The sequence below is a fragment of the Rhinopithecus roxellana genome, chromosome 3 (genome assembly GCF_007565055.1).
Source record: "Rhinopithecus roxellana isolate Shanxi Qingling chromosome 3, ASM756505v1, whole genome shotgun sequence".
In the NCBI taxonomy this organism is placed as follows: domain Eukaryota; kingdom Metazoa; phylum Chordata; class Mammalia; order Primates; family Cercopithecidae; genus Rhinopithecus; species Rhinopithecus roxellana.
Genome location: NC_044551.1, coordinates 90,644,565 through 90,662,995, shown reverse-complemented (window position 1 = coordinate 90,662,995; position 18,431 = coordinate 90,644,565). Strand labels below are relative to the sequence as shown.

Genomic DNA, 18,431 nt, shown 5'->3' with positions numbered 1-18,431 from the left:
CTGGCACTAAAACGTAAGCTGAAAAAAAGTTTTCTTTATCCCGAAAGTGCGCAAAGGCAATGGAAGTGCATTTCTCTTTGTACCTATAAAAGGAGTTTTCTGTTTTTAAAAAGCACAGTGTGTGAGGATACTAGACTAGTCTTTGAAATCACTTTGCTCCTCATAATTGAGTAAATCCCTTGAATGCCATAGTAATAGCATGGAGAAAGTCCTGAGGCAGAAACCAGATCTGGCCTCTGCCTGGCCCTGACACCAAGTGGTCCGTTTACCTGGGGCAATTCACTTTCTCTCCCTAGAGCTCAGCTGTCTCACCTGCAGAAAAAGGAATTGAGCCTGGTGGTCCTTAAGAGCTTGATGCTTTGCTTTGTTCTTCATTTCTGTTTTTCAGTCTCCTCTAATTGGGCAAAATCTCTTCCAAAAGAAAAGATACCAAGAGAAAAGGAAATGGATACTCATAGATGGGTCCTTGATACACAGTTTGATGAGAACAGTGATTGTTATATCTTGAGGCCATTTTTAGATATGCCTTAGCATCTTCGCACTGGTGATTCTACCTTATTCTCCCAACATGAAAGGACAGGCACCATTTATAGAGGAGGGGTCTTATACCCAGAGTGACTAGCCTAGACAAGTGCCACCAAGCTGATGTGTTGCCATATTGGACAGAATTTATCGTGGGATAAATTCATGGAGGTTTGGTGGATCTACTTGATGTTGCCACAAGGAAGGCTCTGAGACAGCGTGGTTCTGCGTGACGGCCACCAGCTGCTCTCTTGTCACAGATCACCATGACTTCTCCTGGGAGCCAGTGAACAGCCTGGATGCCTGGAGGCCCAGCAGGTGCAGCAGAAGCCACTTGCTTTACAAGCCTGCTTCCTCATCCTGTTGTTCTCACTGACATTAACTCTGTCCTGTCCTCACACCACTGCTCACTGTAGTTCAGTGATCACACAAGCTCCTTGTTTCTTGAAGCAAATAAAAAGAGTCTGCTTTCATACAGTGTTTTATGTGAATAAACATACAACTTAAACAAATACCACCCCCCTGGAAAAATAAGTAACAAAATAATAGTCATTCTTTTTAATTTTGTAAACTCTTGCTGTATTTAGAAGAGATGGTATATGATGAAATACCAAGAGAAAGATAACTGAGGACTTAAAGATGTACATTTTATAAAGGATGATCTTGTGAACTCCACCTAGGGTGGTGAGATAAAGCACAAAATTTAAATGAAGGTTTCAGCTATCTTTCAGAAGTTTTTTCTAGTACAAGTATATCCCATGAATCTTTTTCAGGATAAGTATATCCCACATAACTTTTTAAATGACTAAGACCCATGCAATTTTTTGGTTTTTGTTTGTTTGTTTGTTGAGATGGGGTCTCCCTCTGTTGCCCAGGCTGGAGTACAGTGGTGTAATCATGGTTCAATCTCAGGGTTCAATCAATCCTCCTATCTCAGCCTCCTGAGTAACTGGAACTACAGGTGTGCATCACCACACCCAGCTAATTTTTTATTTTTTGTAGAGACAGATTTTCTCCATGTTGCCCAGGCTAGTCTTGAGCTCCTAGGCTCAAGTGATCTGCCTGCCTTGGTCTCCCAAAGTGCTGGGATTACAGGTGTTAGACAGTGCACCCAGCCCAATTATTTAAGTATATAGATGTGTCCCATCTAATATTTGGTAAATACTTATCAAAAAATATTATTTATTTTTTTGAAAGTCACATTTAACTGAGTTTCCTGTATTTTATTTGCTCAATCTGGCAACACTATCTCTAATTTATTCACTTATTCTCTTATTTCAAAATGAGCTGTGAACTGTATTTCTTACGATATTAAAGAAAAAGTAGAAAATGAATGATGGTATTTCTCTGTACATCAACTTCAGTCTCCTTTCTGAACTTACACATTTTATTCCCCCCTTTTTCAGATACATATACAACCAGAGCTAATATTTGTTTTAATGTTCATAATATTAACTAAGGAAAATTTGAATACACATTTATAAAAGATAGTCTGTATTTCCTTCAAAAGTTGATCATGGACTTGTCTTTTTTTCCATTTAAACAACAGTTTTATTTTAATTTGAGGTGTGAAATTTAACATACGAAAACTTGGAATTTAAAAGCACTTTTGATAAGTATTAAACACTTGAAGTTTGAGAAATTAAGCTGATTTTTACCACTCCCTTTAAAAAAAGTTCAACATTGGATTACTTAAATATATGGCTAGATTTATATAAAATATACAATTAATGTTAATATATTATTTTGTATCTGACTTCAATACATTTTGTTTATTATACTTTAAGTTCTGGTATACATGTGCAGAGTGTGCAGGTTTGTTACACAGGTATACACGTGCCATGATGGTTTGCTGCACCCATCAACCCGTCATCTATATTAGGTTTTTCTCCTAATGCTATCCCTCCCCTAGCTCCCCACCCCTCAACAGGCCCTCGTGTGTGATGTTCCCCTCCATGTGTCCATGTATTCTCATTGTTCAATTTCTACTTACGAGTGAGAACATGCAGTGTTTGGTTTTCTGTTCCTTTGTTAGTTTGCTGAGAATAATGGTTTCCAGATTAACCATGTCCCTGCAAACGATATGAAGTCATCCTTTTTTTTTTTTTTTTTTTTTTTTTTTGAGATGGAGTCTCACTCTGTCGGCAAGGCTGGAGTGCAGTGGCACGATCTCAGCTCACTGCAAGCTCTACCTCCTGGGTTCACGCCATTCCCCTGCCTCAGCCTCCCGAGTAGCTGGGACTACAAGTGCCCACTGCCATGCCCGGCTAATTTTTTGTATTTTCAGTAGAGACAGGGTTTCACCGTGGTCTCGATCTCCTGATCTTGTGATCTGCCTGCCTTGGCCTCCCAAAGTGCTGGGATTACAGGCATGAGCCACCATGCCTGGCCAAACTCATCCTTTTTTATGACTGCATAGTATTCCATGGTGTATATGTACCACATTTTCTCTATCCCGTCTATCATTGATGGACATTTGGGTTGGTGTCAAGTCTTTGGTATTGTGAATAGTGCCGCCATAAACATACGTGTGCACAGAGTTTAATCCTCCTTTGTCTTAATGGCTTTGAGTTCTCATGATGGTCTCACATTTTGGTATTGATATCTTGAAAACACAAAATGGGACTCATTTTCCTCTGACCACATAAAATTAGGTTTGATTTGTGCATAGGTTTTCTTTATTGATTCACCACAGAATACTAGTTTATCATAGAAAGACACTTCTAATTCAATTTCTCTGAAGAGTATCCGGCCATCCTTTCAGAAACAGATTTTCAAAGTAAACAACAGAGTTGCTTAACAACGCCGAGAGTTGTTGGCACTTTTGTCTTCTGAGCACACTTACCCGGAACTTCACTGCATACCTTTAGAGTTATTTGTTAAAGCTGGTGTCACATTGCCTACATTTGAGAAGATTATGGAATATTTTTTAGTATTGTGAGTGGGAAGACATTTTCATAAAAACACATATAAATTTTGACTATGGCTAATTACATGACTTGACAAGTGAAAGTGCTCACTGTACACATCACCCACAATATGTCTCAAAGCCTGTTGGCTGTGATTCCTGCCACAGCAACTCCCCACTCACCCCACAGCCCACCTGCTGCTGCTGCTGCCTTTCTTGGCTCCTTGCGAAACACCTTTTGTTAGACAGTGTGCTCTAAACTTCACAGAAACATTTGGCAGTCACTCAGCGCGGTGTTCAGTTCTAGGGCATGAATTCTACGGAGCAGACAGGAGTTTCTCTGGCCTGTGATCCAGGAGCAATTGACTTGGCCCCTTTCACCAGCATTAATTCACCTTTGAAAGGTTAACAGCTGAAAGAATAGGTTTAGAAAATGTCTGAATTATGTTTCCCTTCCTCCAGATGGAGGTCCTTCGGGGCAGGCTCTACCCATTGTGTCTGAGGGCAGTTTGTTGTAGAATTCCCAAGGGAAGTGAGAAAGTTGTATTTACTTTGTAAGAAGTTTCTTCAAAAAGTAAATGAACTACCTATATAGAATCTATTATTTATGGTGTAAAGGCTTCACCACATTCACAAATGGAGTTCTTGATTTCGGCCTTATTTCATAGTAACTGCAGAAAAGAAGCTTGAGATATAAGAGGCTGTCTGATTTTTGGCTACTGAAGTGTAAAAGGAGCTCGACAGAATGTGAGAGGGTAGTTCTAGACATAAGGCAGACAGCCGATACAGAATGAAAGTCAGCATGGACTGTGATTCTTCTGAAACTTGTAACAGAATCACACTTCACCTGTTTCCTTGGCAGGGCTTTCTGGGGATTTCCTGCGTGCTGGCAGATACTCTGCCCACACAGTCAACGGGGCTTGGTCAGCCTGGACGTCGTGGTCACAGTGCAGCCGTGACTGCAGCAGGGGCATTCGGAACCGGAAGCGTGTTTGCAACAACCCCGAACCCAAGTATGGGGGAATGCCTTGCCTCGGCCCATCTCTAGAATATCAGGAATGCAACATTTTGCCCTGCCCAGGTAAGTGGATTGTGTAATCAACAAAACATCTGAAAACTCAAGGGCCTTGGAGAGTCTTCTTATTTACCAGGCCTCACACAGCTCCCTGGCTTCATGTTTGAGATCTGTGTTCTTAATAAATGTCTTGGCTACACGTGGTTGCTCATGCTGGTAATCCCAGCACTTTGTGAGGCCAATGAGGGGGAATCACTTGAGCCTAAGAGCTCAAGCCTGGGCAGTACAGCCAGACCCCATCCCTATGAAAAATACAAAAATTAGCCAAGTATGACAGTGCACACCTGTAGTCCCAGTTATTCTGGAGGCTGAGTTGGGAGGATTTCTGGAGTCCAGGAGATCAAGACTGCAGTGAGCCATGATCAGCCCACTGCACTGCACCCTGGGGAACAGAGCGAGACCTTGTCTCAAAAGTAAATCAACAAACAAACAAATAAAAAAATGTCTTGTGTGATGTCATCACCTGCTGGATTAGCCCAGAGTGGAAAAAGGAAAGAAAAATAAACCTCTTCTCTCCAGCAGACCTGAAACCAAATCCTAAATCATTCCAAGCAATATTAAGACCCTTCTCTCAGCCCTCCTTTCAGACAGGATGCAGCTTTAGTTGTCTGTATAGAAAGATCTGGTAGGCCGGGTCACAGTGGGCCCTCCCTGGACCCTGGGCACATTTGTCTGCAGGGGTTCCCCACTTCCTAATGCATTGGGGAAAGACAAATACCATCTAGGCTAGATTGTGTTCATGTTTTTTTCTTCTGATTGTAAAAGGAATTAAAACTTTCCCATGAGCTACTCAAAGGATATGGACTCTAGTTGTTGTGTCTGATGGAAAAGCCAGCCTTTCTAATGTGGTCTGAAATATCCGGGGTCTTTGGAGCGACCATCAGCTCCTTCTGGAGGCTGATCCCTTCCCAGGCCACTGATGGACCCAGCCCTCCCCCATATGGCCTCCATGGACCATCACGTGGTCATCCAGGGTCACGGGTATCAAAGGTGTAACCCCTGGACCCTGGGCCTGCCAAGCCAGGACTTGGTCCCCATGTCTTCTGTCACAAAGATTCTACCTCATTAATTAAGTCCTCCAAAGATGCAAGCTCTTCTCTCCTGTGGGCCTAGCAGAGCTGTTTGTCTTGGTCTTCTTCCTGAGGCCTGGCTTTTCATTCCACTGAATTCCCAAGCAAGCATAGAGTCATGAAAATGAGCCGAAAGAGCCCCCACCCAGGGCTTTTGCTCTGACAGTGCTCAAAACGCTCCTCCGTCTTTCCCTATAATATTCAAGCCCCTGTTTCTGACTTCCTTCTGCCACAGCTCAGGGTCCCTAGCACCTAACACACTTCCACCAGAGCTTCCCACCTCCTGCTCTTCTGTCCAGAACCCACGGAAAGTCTTTGGCCCACACATTATGGCCATCCCAAGGGCCGATCTGTGACTGGGGAGGCTGCCTTGACTTTTGTGTGAAGCTCCATGAGGACAGGGACTCCTGGCATGGTCTCACTCATGGCAGTGACCTCAGCTCCCAGCAGGGGCCTGGCATATACTAGAAATACCCATCAGGGATTGTTTGTTAATAATGAGGAAACAAAAAGTTGGTTAACTGATCTTTCTTCATTCATGTCATTTCTCAGGAAACATTTTTGAGTAACCGACTGTGCACTGTTTACAGGGTATACACAGATGCACTGCTATGATCCAGGTCAGAAAGAAACTTAAGAGTTTAGGGAAGATGCATCCTGGGAGCAGTGTTAACCCAGTATGGTCGCTGGATACTGAGTTTATGACAACCAGGTGCAGTGGCTGTATCCACCAAGGAGCCAGCCCCTTGGTGGATTTCGCCAAGGAGAAATTGTGGCAGCTACAGCAAGTAGGCTGCCCTTAAGCTGGGTCTTGAGGGACAGAAAGGAGCTGGTGAAACTGACAACCAGAGATGGGAAATTGGGAGGAAGGCTCATTCTGAAGTTGGATACAACATTTTTAAAGTCATAGAATATTAACATATTTCTAGTAGATAAAACTGTCTGAGTTCTTACATCAAAAAACTTGCTTGTAGCAGATATTCAGTGAACCTTCATTGGATTGGGTATGTGAAAGGGTGGATAATGGATGGATGAATGGATAGATGAATAAACATGTATATAAAACTGAAAATATATAGTTTCCAGATTTGTAGCTGAGTCTTCCGATAACGTTTCTGCTCTTATCAGCTGCCTGGCTCCTCCTAGGGTGTCTCTGCTTGAATTTCTCCAGCCTCAGGAGACTCTTCCTTTGCCGACCCAGCTTTCCCAGCCAAGCTGATGCTGAGAGTCTGGGAAAGGTCACTGAACTGTTCTTTCCCATAGTCCCAGTAGGAGGAGTCCTCCTCTGGGGGCTGAGAGGAATCCTGTGGGCGAGCGCACTAGACTCGGGTCCATGCTATAAACTGGAACGGGGCAGATGTCATGGGAATGTCAGGGTCCCTCCACCCACCCTTGTCTCCCTGGGCTCCAGACCCTATCCTTGTTGCCATGGGTAGGATGTGCAGATTCCTCCAGACATTTGGATGCTGTCCTAGTGCACAAGTACAAAGGGTCACCACTCATCTCAGAGACACTCTATTAACATGATCTGTTGGTTGCTCTCATTTTAGTTGATTTGGTGGTCAAGCCAATACCATGTATACATAACTTTAATATGTTGAAATAACTCTGTCCCCATTTTCTTTTTAAAAGCCAAGATTCTGCGGAGTGTTGTGGAGTCATTCAGGGTGGCCCATGTCACTTTGCACTACGCAGTGGGTGAGTCAGGGTTGAGTGATGCTTCCCCTGCCTGGGAAATTCCTAAATGTATGACAAGGCGTAACCCAGCAGGGAGGGTTAGAAGTGCTAGGGGTGTGAATGCTGAGCTGCATAGTTACCAGGAAGCCAGTTAGAGGCCAATTCCTGTCTCATTTAGGATACTCTCCACTGCGAATTTACTCCTTTTTAACCCTGTTGGGTTCATAGTGGATAATTACAAATGGACAGTGTGTTTTATTTAAAATATATTTTCTCATTAAAATTAAATATGAAAATAAATCAGCCAGGCACAGTGACTAACACCTGTAATCCCAGCACTTTAGGAGGTTGAGTTGGGTAGATCACTTGTGGTCAGGAGTTTGAGACCAGCCTGGTCAACATGGTAAAAACTTATTCCTACTAAAAAGAAAAAAATTAGCCTTACACGGTGGCATGTACCTGTAATCCCAGCTACTTAGGAGACTGAGGCAGAAGAATTGCTTGAACCCAGGAGATGGAGTTTGCAGTGAGCTGAGATCATGCCACTGCACTGCAGCCTGGGTGACAGAGTGAGATTCTGTCTCAAAATAAAATAAAATAAACCAGAGAATGTAAATGTTACCTCTAAGACTAATGTGTATAATAAACTATAATAAGGTTTCTAAGTCAAGCCCATGCTGAAATGATCATTTTATTCACCTTCACCTACATAATTTACCCCAGCATTGAGAAATAGCTAATTATTTCTCCTTTACTCCTTTTCCTCAATGCATATTCGATTCAGCCTTAAAGACTCCAGACCTTGACCTACAAAGGTACAGACAGCAGATGTTTTTTTGTTGCTAAGTAATGTTCAGCTAAGATGAAAGTAACCTCAGAGTTTGGCTTAGACCCCATAAAACCTAATGAAGTAAACACAAACTCTTTTCATCAGACTTAACTAAGATGGTTCTGTTTTGTATTTTGCAAAAATAATTCTATGGGGGAAGGAACACTAAATCTAATGGAGAGACAGACTCTTTGAATCAAAAGAATAATTCTGGCAGTTGTGTGTCCTATAGACAAATCTCTTAGGCATCTCTGGTGTGCTCAGAACCCTCTCTTCCTTTTCATTCTTGGAGTCCTTGAGTCCATACTTTGAAGTGGAGCCAGGCAGGGGGCAGTGGGTAGAGGAAATTTCTTCTTAGAGATCCTTAGGAGCAGACAGCATAGCCATCCTGCGGTGCAAACCTATGTAGTCCAGACCTCAGTATGCTGGAGAATCAATACTACATTTGCCCATGTCCCGAGAGACTGTGAGTGAAGGGCTTCACATCTCTGATCACACACAGGAAGCCTGTTGTGCAAACCTTAGTTATTTAGTTTTTACTTTGCTATTTAGATCTCTGGCAATTGTACATTGGTTACTGCCGTTGTTTTTCATCTTACTGTAGTGGGTGGAATATTCAGCTAGAATCTCTACAACAAGAATGGTATCTTCTTCTATCAAGTCACTTCATGTAGAAATTTCATTTTATCAAAAATAATTTCCTATAATTGCTTTGATTCCTTGAAAGCAACATGGATCTGAGCTTGAGTTTGTTTTGTCTGATCTTCCCATGAACCAGTATTTCTTGAGCTAAATTAGGTGGTGATTCAAGCCATGAGGAGATTCCTATGTGATTTTTAGCAACATGGGAGGAGTTATGGGAAGCTATAACCTGTGTTTGTGTATCGGGTTCTGTGCTCAGCCTGCCAGTGTTCCAGCCCCAGCTTCCCACTCACTTGCCTAGGACCTAACCTCTGTATGCCTCAAGTCATTCATTTCTGGAACAACCCCCAGGGCAGTTGTGAGGACAGAGATGGAAATTGAATGAGTTTATTTTAATTATTATTATTACTAATGTTATTTTTTTTAGTCCAGTAGAGTTCACATAGCAGGAAAAAAAAAATCTATTTTAGTGGCTCAGCCTCGCTCAGGCCCCTGACACGCTGTGCCTTGCACAGTGGCTTACATTTGTTTTGTTTTCTTGGCTCTGCAACTTTCTACTTCCCCACCAGGTTGTACAGGCTCCCTCACGGTGAAGACTATTTCATTAAGATTTGTATTCTGTAATCTCTATTTTAGAAATGCTTTGACCTTTCTCATATGAACTGTTAGTACAATAATGTCCTACATCACAGCTCCATGATATAGGTTGAAACCTGTAACCTCAGGACTGGATCGAGAGGACAGAAAGCAAGCACCGCATTAGGATTGGTCTGGGGACGTAGGGCAATGGCAGACTAAGCAACTCCCGGACAGAGTGAGGACGTGGTTCCAGGCCTCCTTTGAGTTCCCTCTGTACTAGAAACATCCATTTCCCCAGTTATTTGACTGTTGAAATTGGTGGAGGTAGAATGTGATCTTGCGATTTGAACTCCCAAGTGGGAATGTTTCAGCAACTGGATCTGTTCCAAATGCTCTCTTAAACGATTATTCAAACAACAATTCCATTCTCTCTGTTTAACAATCCTGTGCCAGGAGAATTTACCATGATACCAGATGGACGGTTGGTGTGTGTGTGGGAGAGGATTTATTAGACTAGATCACATACACATTGGCACACATGTTAGTAGAAATGTGGACAGGAATCAATACTGTTTGAAATATCACAGGATATATTATGTACATCAGCTTCCTGGTGTGAGATCATTAGATGTTGCATGATTATGGAACCACTGAAATGAGCCCATTTAGTCTCTCTTTTTATTTTTGTTTTTGCTGTGGTAAGAACACTCAACATAAAATCTACCTACACTCTTAACAGGTTTTTGAATGCACAACAGGTATTGTTAAGTATAGGTATACCACAACGTATAGTAGATCTCTAGCTCTGACTCATTTTGAATAACTGGAAGTTTATGCCAGCTATACAGCAGTTCTCCATTTCCCTCTTCCCCTAGTCCCTGACAACCACCATTTTACTCACTGCTGCTATGAGTTTGACTATTTTAGATACCTGATCTAAGTGGAATTACATATTATTTGTCTTTCTGTGTCTGACTTGTTTCACATAGCATAATGTCCTCCCCTAGGTTCATCCATGTTGTTACATCTGGCAGGATCTCATTTTTTAAGGTTGAATAATATTTCATTGTATGTACCTCCCACATTTGCTTTATTTATCTCTTGATGGACATTTAGGTTGTTTTGAAATCTTGGTTATTGTGAGAAATGCTGCAGTGAACATGGGAATGCAGATGTCTCTCAGAGATCCTAATTTCAGTTTCTTGGATATATACCCAGAAGTGGGATTGCTGGATCTTACAGTAATTCTATTTTTATCTATTTTTTATTTTATTTGTGATGGTGTTTCATTCTGTCACCCAGGCTGGAGTACACTGGCGCCATCTCAGCTCACTGCAACCTCCACCTCACAGGTTCCTGCGATTCTGCTACCTCAGCCTCCTGAGTAGTGAGGATGACAGATGTGCACCACCACGCCCGGCTAATTTTTGTATTTTTAGTAGAGACAGGGCTTCACTATGTTGGCCAGGCTGGTCTCGAACTCCTGGCCTCAGGTGATCCACCTGTCTTGGCCTCCCAAAATGTTGGGATTATAGGTGTGAGTCACCACACCCGGCCTCTGTTTTTAATTTTTTGAGGACCCTCCACATTGTTTTCCAAGGCAGCTGCACCATTGTACATTTCCTCCAACAGTGTACAAAGGCTGCAATTTCTCCACGTCCTTGCCAACACTGATCTTTTGTTTTTTGGGTAATAGCCATTCTGGCAGGTATGAATTGATGGTCATTGTGGTTTTGATTTGCATTTCCCTGTTGATTCATGATGCTGAGCATCTTTTCACATACTTGTCGGCCATTCATCTGCAGGTTCATCATGCCATACAGAGATCTTCAGAACACATGGTTAGTTGTACATCAGGCCCTGACACAATCTAGGGCACACATTAGACCCTTCTGAGCCCTGAGCTGCCTTGTATGCATTTAGACAGCCAAGATCTAAGACACTTGCTGTTACTATAAGTCACAAGGACTTATTTTTGCCTTGGCGTATGGGGCATGCAAGGGTACTCCCTGGAGGCCAAGCTCCAATTTAGGTTGCAAACAGGAAAAAACTGTCAGCAAGTGCTTCCTTCAGTGAGGATAGATATGGGAGAGAGTTTTTTAAAATTCAAAAGTTCTAAGAAAACACATGCCTGCCTTTTTTATTGCTGACATTACAGCCAGTATCAAATACTTGATCAGTTCCTGTAACTGTCTGAGATACCGTATAACTTTTAGGGAAAATACTGTTGAATTCTGCAAGTTTGTGTAAACTATTGAATCACACAATTTCCGGTTAGATTGCAAACTTATTTCTAACTTGGGTTTAAATATTTTTGTTTTCTTTTTACTTTCTGCAAATTAGAATATTGTCATAAAGATGATATTTTTGCTCTGGTTTCTCAAAAATGCTTTCTTTTTACCTTTGCCAATATCTAAAAAGAAACATTACACCATAATGATGTAATATATCACGACAGGCGTATTAAAATACAATCTAAGTTATTCTAGCTAAAACAATCTTATACCCTGAATGATTTTGGCACCCTCTGTCATAGTTGCTCCTGTTTCTTTGTGTAGGCTACAAAGAACTTTAAAATGTGACACTCTCTACATATAGCAATAGTGAGTCTCTCCTCAGCTTTTTAATTGAGTTGGCTGTGGTTATGATTGGTGCTTAACCCCTGATTAGGATCTAACACCTTGTTTGACAAAATCCTGTTGCTTTGTCCTGGGACTCAGCAATAACAGGGAAGGTCTGGTTAGCAAGAGAGAGGCACAGTCAGGAGTTAGCTAAACAGAAAATCATATTTGACATTGTCACAAGCCCAAGCCAACATGAGGTCTTGGTTTTAGCAAGATCAGCTAATAAAGGACTGAGTCTTAAAGTCTCCCAGATTCAGGTGAGCCACCTGACCCCAGCATTCGGCAGGCCAGTCTGCAGGTACCAAGAGCCCAGCCTAAAGAATTCAGGAGGCTAACTTGAGCAGGCAGAGACATGTGCTGGGTTATGAGCTGTCATGGAAATGGTTAGTCAAGGAACCAGTTCGGCCTAATGTTCACATTGTAAAACTGCACCCTTAATAGCTAAGCCGACATATGGCGGCAGATTTTCAGATTCCTCTCTGTAGTGATTTAAACATAGTGTCAAGTCTGTGTGGATATACTTAATTTGGTCACTTTGTGCCTGAATTTACCGAGCATTCTTCAGTTGCCTTCCTCATGGGACCCGTTAGCTTTTCTCTACCCCACTGTCAGGGAGTAAACCATACTCCAATTAGTAAAGGAGTTTGTGACTTGAGCTACTTACCTTGGCTTTAAGTCTTGTCTGGCTAGTTAGATGGCAAAGGTGAGAACTGGCTGGGGCTTTACATCAATAACCGTACAACGTGGTTCATGGTTGTTCTCAAGGGCTGGAATTAGTATGACACCTCTTGCGCTCTGCTGTCATGCTTGTACTTAGATACGATAGATTTAGAAATATTTTCTGAAAGAATGAATAAAGGGAACTGAAAAAGTATAGGGAGGAATCTGTAAAGCTGGATCTGTCACCAAGAGGAAGACTCCAAATGTAGCCCCGCGAGGGGTCAGAAGCCTCGTTGCTACGTGCCCACCGATGCACGGAAGCCTTCCTGGAGTGCAGATTGCATTTTGTTTCCCTTACTAAACAGAATCCACTTGGCTTCCATTTAGTGACTCCTTTCGCTTGGTTGGGATTGGATTACAGAAGTGCTATGACATTGTGTTCCTTCACAGTGGATGGCATGTGGTCTTGCTGGTCTCCCTGGACGAAATGTTCAGCAACATGTGGCGGTGGACACTATATGAGGACCCGTTCTTGCTCCAATCCAGCCCCGGCCTATGGAGGAGACATCTGCCTGGGGCTGCACACAGAAGAGGCACTCTGCAACACGCAGCCCTGCCCAGGTAAGCGGCACCTCACCTATTGCACAGCTTTAGGACAAATTGGCCTCTTTCCTTAATGGATAAATGGGGAAGTTGATAATACCCCATCACAGTAAGTACTAAAAGGGGGGTGGACAAGTTAACAACATGCTATTACCCTTGAAGTGACTTTAAAACATAGTATCTATAATAAAACAGTTCTCACTGCGCCACAGATTCAGAACTCGTGTTCGAAGCCTTTAGTCCAGCAATGGGAGAGGGCTAAAGGCTTCAAACACGAGTTCTGGATCTGTGGCTTGGTACAACACCCAATCTCCCTAATTCGGAAACATCAACATCCCAATTTATTCTTGACTTTGCTAACTAACACTAGTGACCCACAGGCAACACCTTGCTGTGTTGAGGGAGAGAGAAAGTCCAAGGAAAGGTGGGAAAGAACAAGCATTTGTACTGCCCGCTCCGAGTCTGTAGGTCTGAGTGGGGAAATCACCTGCAGCTTTTTTGTCTCAAAACCAGCCTGGGTGCAGCCACGTGCCTTCCAAAGATCTCCAGACCTGTGTTCCAGGAATGACTTCTCAAATGTGACAGGAGGACCCTAAGCACTCTTGGAGAATGCTTCATCTATGGGCAATGGGCTGTAATTTAGAGGGAGTGCAATTAAAGGAAAGAAAAAGCATGACATCAAATCAGTAAGAGGAGGAGCACAGCAAACCACAGAAACTGGTGATAGCAAAGCATTTTTAAAGCCAGTAGCCTAATAACAGAGTCTGAGGTTTTGTTGTTGAAAATCAGGGTGGGGAGCAGGGAGCACCGCTGTGAAGTGCAACTCACAGAAGCCAGACATGGGCCCGTGGGTGTGGGAGCTCCTGGCTGCAAGCTCCCTGTGGCTGATGTAGGTGCCCAGGGACTCCACCACCACCACCACATCACAAATAGCTTGGTTTACTGACATGAAGGAACCACCTGGAATGAAAATGAGCTCTTCTTTTCTTCGTCTGACTTTGACATTGAAACACGCACTTTTGTTTTTAGCTTGCTCCTGCACATCTTTCTAGAAGGTTCTATGTATATTGAAAAGGGCCTTGAAGCCAGATTCTCACTGTCATTCCAAAAACTGACACTTTCTGCATTCCTAAGGAAACATTGCATCCTTTACCTCGAACAAGGCACAGGTTTGATTTTAAAATTTTCCCTGCCACTGCAAAGTGGATGCTTCTATTTAAAAAGGGGAAAAAAGCAAATTGCATGGAAAAATACCTTATTATCAGGGCTAAAATTTCATAAACAATATTGAGAGTTTACTTTTTTAACCCTCTTATATAGCAGTGTTACTCCTTCCTTTTCACACGTTTGTATGACTGGGTGAATTTCACAAATCCTAGTAAATATTCCACTTGGGGGTCAAGTTTCCTGTCAATGCCCATCTTTTGGCCTTGACCCGAGACTTATGCATTGACGTTATCTCTTCAGAGACAGCAGACATGAGATAAGATGAATTCTACCTTAAGGGTAGCCTGATTTTGGCACGTTGACTCTGAAGAATTGTTTTTATGACAGAAGAGAAAGTAATTGTGTAGCCTCAGACTCCCTTTGAGCAATCTGGGAGCTTCATGAGCACACAATTATTTCTCTTGCCTGAGCACAGAGGAAGTAGAGAATTTCCAGGAAAGCATTTGACGCTCTTTGAGGGGAGCATTACCCATAGTGAAATGGCACCTGCATTGATGACGTATGTGCCTCTGCTGCTGATGGTACACACACAGCTGGGTCTCATGGATTCACTTACTGAGTGTATAAATACAATTACTTTACAACGTTAAAATAATGTTTGTCTTAGGAAGTTTATTTTAAGCACATGATATCTGATCATATCTATACCAGTGCAGGCATTTTTATTCATCCTCATGTGTACTGTATGTTCTGGACCTGTTAGATGATACAACTACATCTTACTGATGCACAGAACCATTAAAAACATGTTGTGGAATCCAGAAATCACATATGTAACTTGCCAGTGAGTCCAGGATGATTGAGCCTATTAGCTATTCCACCCCATCTCCCCTCTTCTGATCTCTGCAGAGAGCTGGTCAGAGTGGTCGGACTGGTCTGAGTGCGAAGCTTCTGGTGTCCAAGTCCGTGCCCGCCAGTGCATCCTCCTGTTCCCCGTGGGCAGCCAGTGCTCCGGGAACACCACGGAGAGCCGGCCGTGTGTGTTTGACTCTAATTTCATCCCAGGTAAGAGCAGAGGTATCTATCAATAAGAACAAAATCGCTTCCAACATGGAGAGAGAAAATGATTCATCGGTCAGAGGTGTATTTGGCTTATTTGGTGATATAGGGATGATTCTATCAAGCCCTGTAGTTTCAAGGTGTTTAAAATGTAGGTCTATAGATAACTGCAGATTTAAACGTGAATTCAGTTCATGAGTTTAAGATTTCTTAGGCAAAGTGTCTTTTGCAGTTTATTGACTATAATACAATCAGAAGACTTTGCTCAAAAAATGAAAATATTTGGTTATTACTAAATCTGATTTAGTTATTTGGTTATTTTAACATTAGGTTAAATGTTTAGGCAATGCTCGCTGTATATGCACTGGTACACAGAGAAAAAACACCATTCTCTTTATGCAGTCTTTAATATACTTGGGAAGGTAGAAATGCATCATTATTCTCCTGTTGGAGAATAGGTTGGCCCTCATTCTGCCAGCTTTTCATGGTAAAGTCATAGTTGTTGGTGATAGCTGGTCACCTGTTGTACGCTCACTGTAACAAGGTGCTATACGAATGCATAAATCATTGAGCATATGTCCACTGTGTGCCTTAGGACTATTACGTGGACCAGCCTCTTACAAATAAATAGTAGAGTTGAATTTTATAAGCCAGTTTTATTTGTTTTCTTTCGTCTGTGTAGAAGATACTATTTTAGAGAAAATTAGTACACCATACCTCAATCATGTATGACACAGAACTATAAGAGTGGTTGTTACTGTTTTCCTTTTTAACCATACTCATATTTTTAATTCTTGTTGTCTAATAAAAAATCAGTACAGGAAAGGATGGTGTTTCTATACTCCTGAGTAATATTTTATCCTCGGGAGTTAAAACACGTCAGAGATGCGGCCTCTCTCTGCATCCTGCTGTGGGTTTCATGTGTGGCATGCAAAGAGATCAGGGGCCTCCTGAAGAGGGACTTCACTTGTTCTGGAGACGTCCTTGAGCTCTGGTGAATGGGCCATCCCTCTGCTGGGAAGGTGACAACACTGGCTTTGATGGAACAAGTCTCAGAAGCAAGAATACCATAGGAGTACTCTGTGTGTTGGACAGAGCAGGGGGTTCACCCCTGGCAGGACACCTTGAAATGGAAAATGAGCACATTCCCTGCTTTCAACCCAAGAGACCATAGCATTATCTTTCTGTGATAAATGAATCTCATCTCTCCCCAGTCAAAGTGATTTGGCCAAATCCATATCATGTTGGTTAAAACAAGCAAATGAACAAGTAGAATTTTTCTGATAATTAATCAGGCTTTTGAAACTTTGTGTCACATAAAATTCAGAATCATTAGACAAACATACACAAAGCATGAATGTGAACTGTCTTCCCAACACCTTTTACACATTGTGATTTGACTTTTATTTTTCCAGAAGTATCTGTGGCAAGATCCAGTAGCGTAGAAGAGAAAAGGTGTGGAGGTATGTTATTCCTTTTAAGTAATTGTAATGGGTATACTGATATATTCTAATCATTTCCCTTCCTGCATGTTTTCTATAATGTTTCTGCCTCTTGGCCAAGAATGAAAAACTGGAGAAAGTCTTGGATCCCAGGCATTCTACCTTGGCATAAATGCTAATAGTCAATATTTGATGTGCAGATTGGTGGTTCTCAAAGTGGGGTGCCTAGACCCACGTCAAGAGCATGGCCTGGGAGCTCGATGGGAATGCACATCCTCAGGACCCACCTTGATCCACAGAATCTGGACCTCCCTGGGAAGGTCCCAGCAGTCGGTGGTTCAATTCACCCTGCAGGTGATTCTGATGGATGCTAAGCTTTATGAACCAGTGGTCTTGGTATTCACTACAGCTAGTTTCATGAGTAAAGTAGAATTCAAACAATTTGTTTATATTTATACAACAAATCCATGGCAGCTAGCCTCCAATCTGCAACCCACTGAAATGACTAAACTATAATGAGGTATAAGGTTATACCTATAGTGCCAGAGGAATTTTTCAAACCTGCTGCCACCCTGAATGTCAAAGACAACATTATCTGGTTCAAGTCCATGACAAATTTGGACTTTACAGTCTGTGCCTTACATATACCCACAAAGTACTTGTCGGTATTGTAAACATGCCTGGATAGAGAGGTTGGCTGTCCAGCAACCAAGGAATAGCCCATGTCCGCCTTTCAGAATCTGAGCCAATGTCTACATTGAGACCTTCACTTCCACATGTGTGACTGATGATGATAGATTCCCATTTGCTCCCCTAATCTATTCCACAGGGTGTCCCAGAGAGCCCAGTCCAACATTGCCTCTGACATGTTCACACGGAACCTGAAGCTTCATAGGCCTGTTTCAGGAATGTATCATTCCTAACTACCATTATCAACTACCTTGGTTAGGAGCTTACTGGCTGGGCACAGTGGCTCACGCCTGTAATCCCAGCACTTTGGGAGGCCGAGGCAGACAGATCACCTGAGGTCAGGAGTTCAAGACTAGCCTTGCCAACATGGTAAAACACCATCTCTAACAAAAAATATAAAAATTAGCCAACATGGTGCCACACACCTGTAGTCCCAGCTACTGGAGAGGCTGAGGCAGGAGAATCTCTTGAACCTGGGAGGCGGAGGTTGCAGTGAGCTGAGATCGTGCCACTGCATTCCAGCCTGGGTGACAGAACGAGACCCTATATCAAAAATAAATTAATTAATTAATTAATAAAAGAGCTCACTATCTGTGACATTCTGTCTGCTCAGTCAGCAGTCTGTTAGTTCATTCATTCATTCATTCATTCATTCAGTAAACCTTGCTGAACACCTGCTCTGTGTCAGTTGTGTGAAGACCATTGAGCTTGTGATGGGTACCCAGGCAGTCTCAGGCCCTCTGACAAGCAATCATATAATCAGAGACCCCAGTGCCTCAGAAGGGCAATGTTAGGTGTCTGAGCTCAGTCAGTGGAGTGAGTTCACTAACTGGCTGTTGCTAACGTGGGATCCAACTACAAGATGAATATGCAACCAGTTCACA

General features: G+C 42.5%; 1 protein-coding gene across 1 annotated transcript in view; it reads left to right on the top strand.

Moving 5' to 3' along the window:
* The window catches only part of SEMA5A (semaphorin 5A), a 306,611-nt gene that overhangs the window by 267,513 nt on the left and 20,667 nt on the right, over positions 1-18,431 (top strand). Inside the window, exons 15-18 of the mRNA XM_030927820.1 lie at positions 4,293-4,511; positions 13,037-13,207; positions 15,266-15,421; positions 16,831-16,878. Coding sequence (XP_030783680.1) covers positions 4,293-4,511; positions 13,037-13,207; positions 15,266-15,421; positions 16,831-16,878 — 594 coding nt within the window. The remainder of the gene's footprint in view (positions 1-4,292; positions 4,512-13,036; positions 13,208-15,265; positions 15,422-16,830; positions 16,879-18,431) is intronic.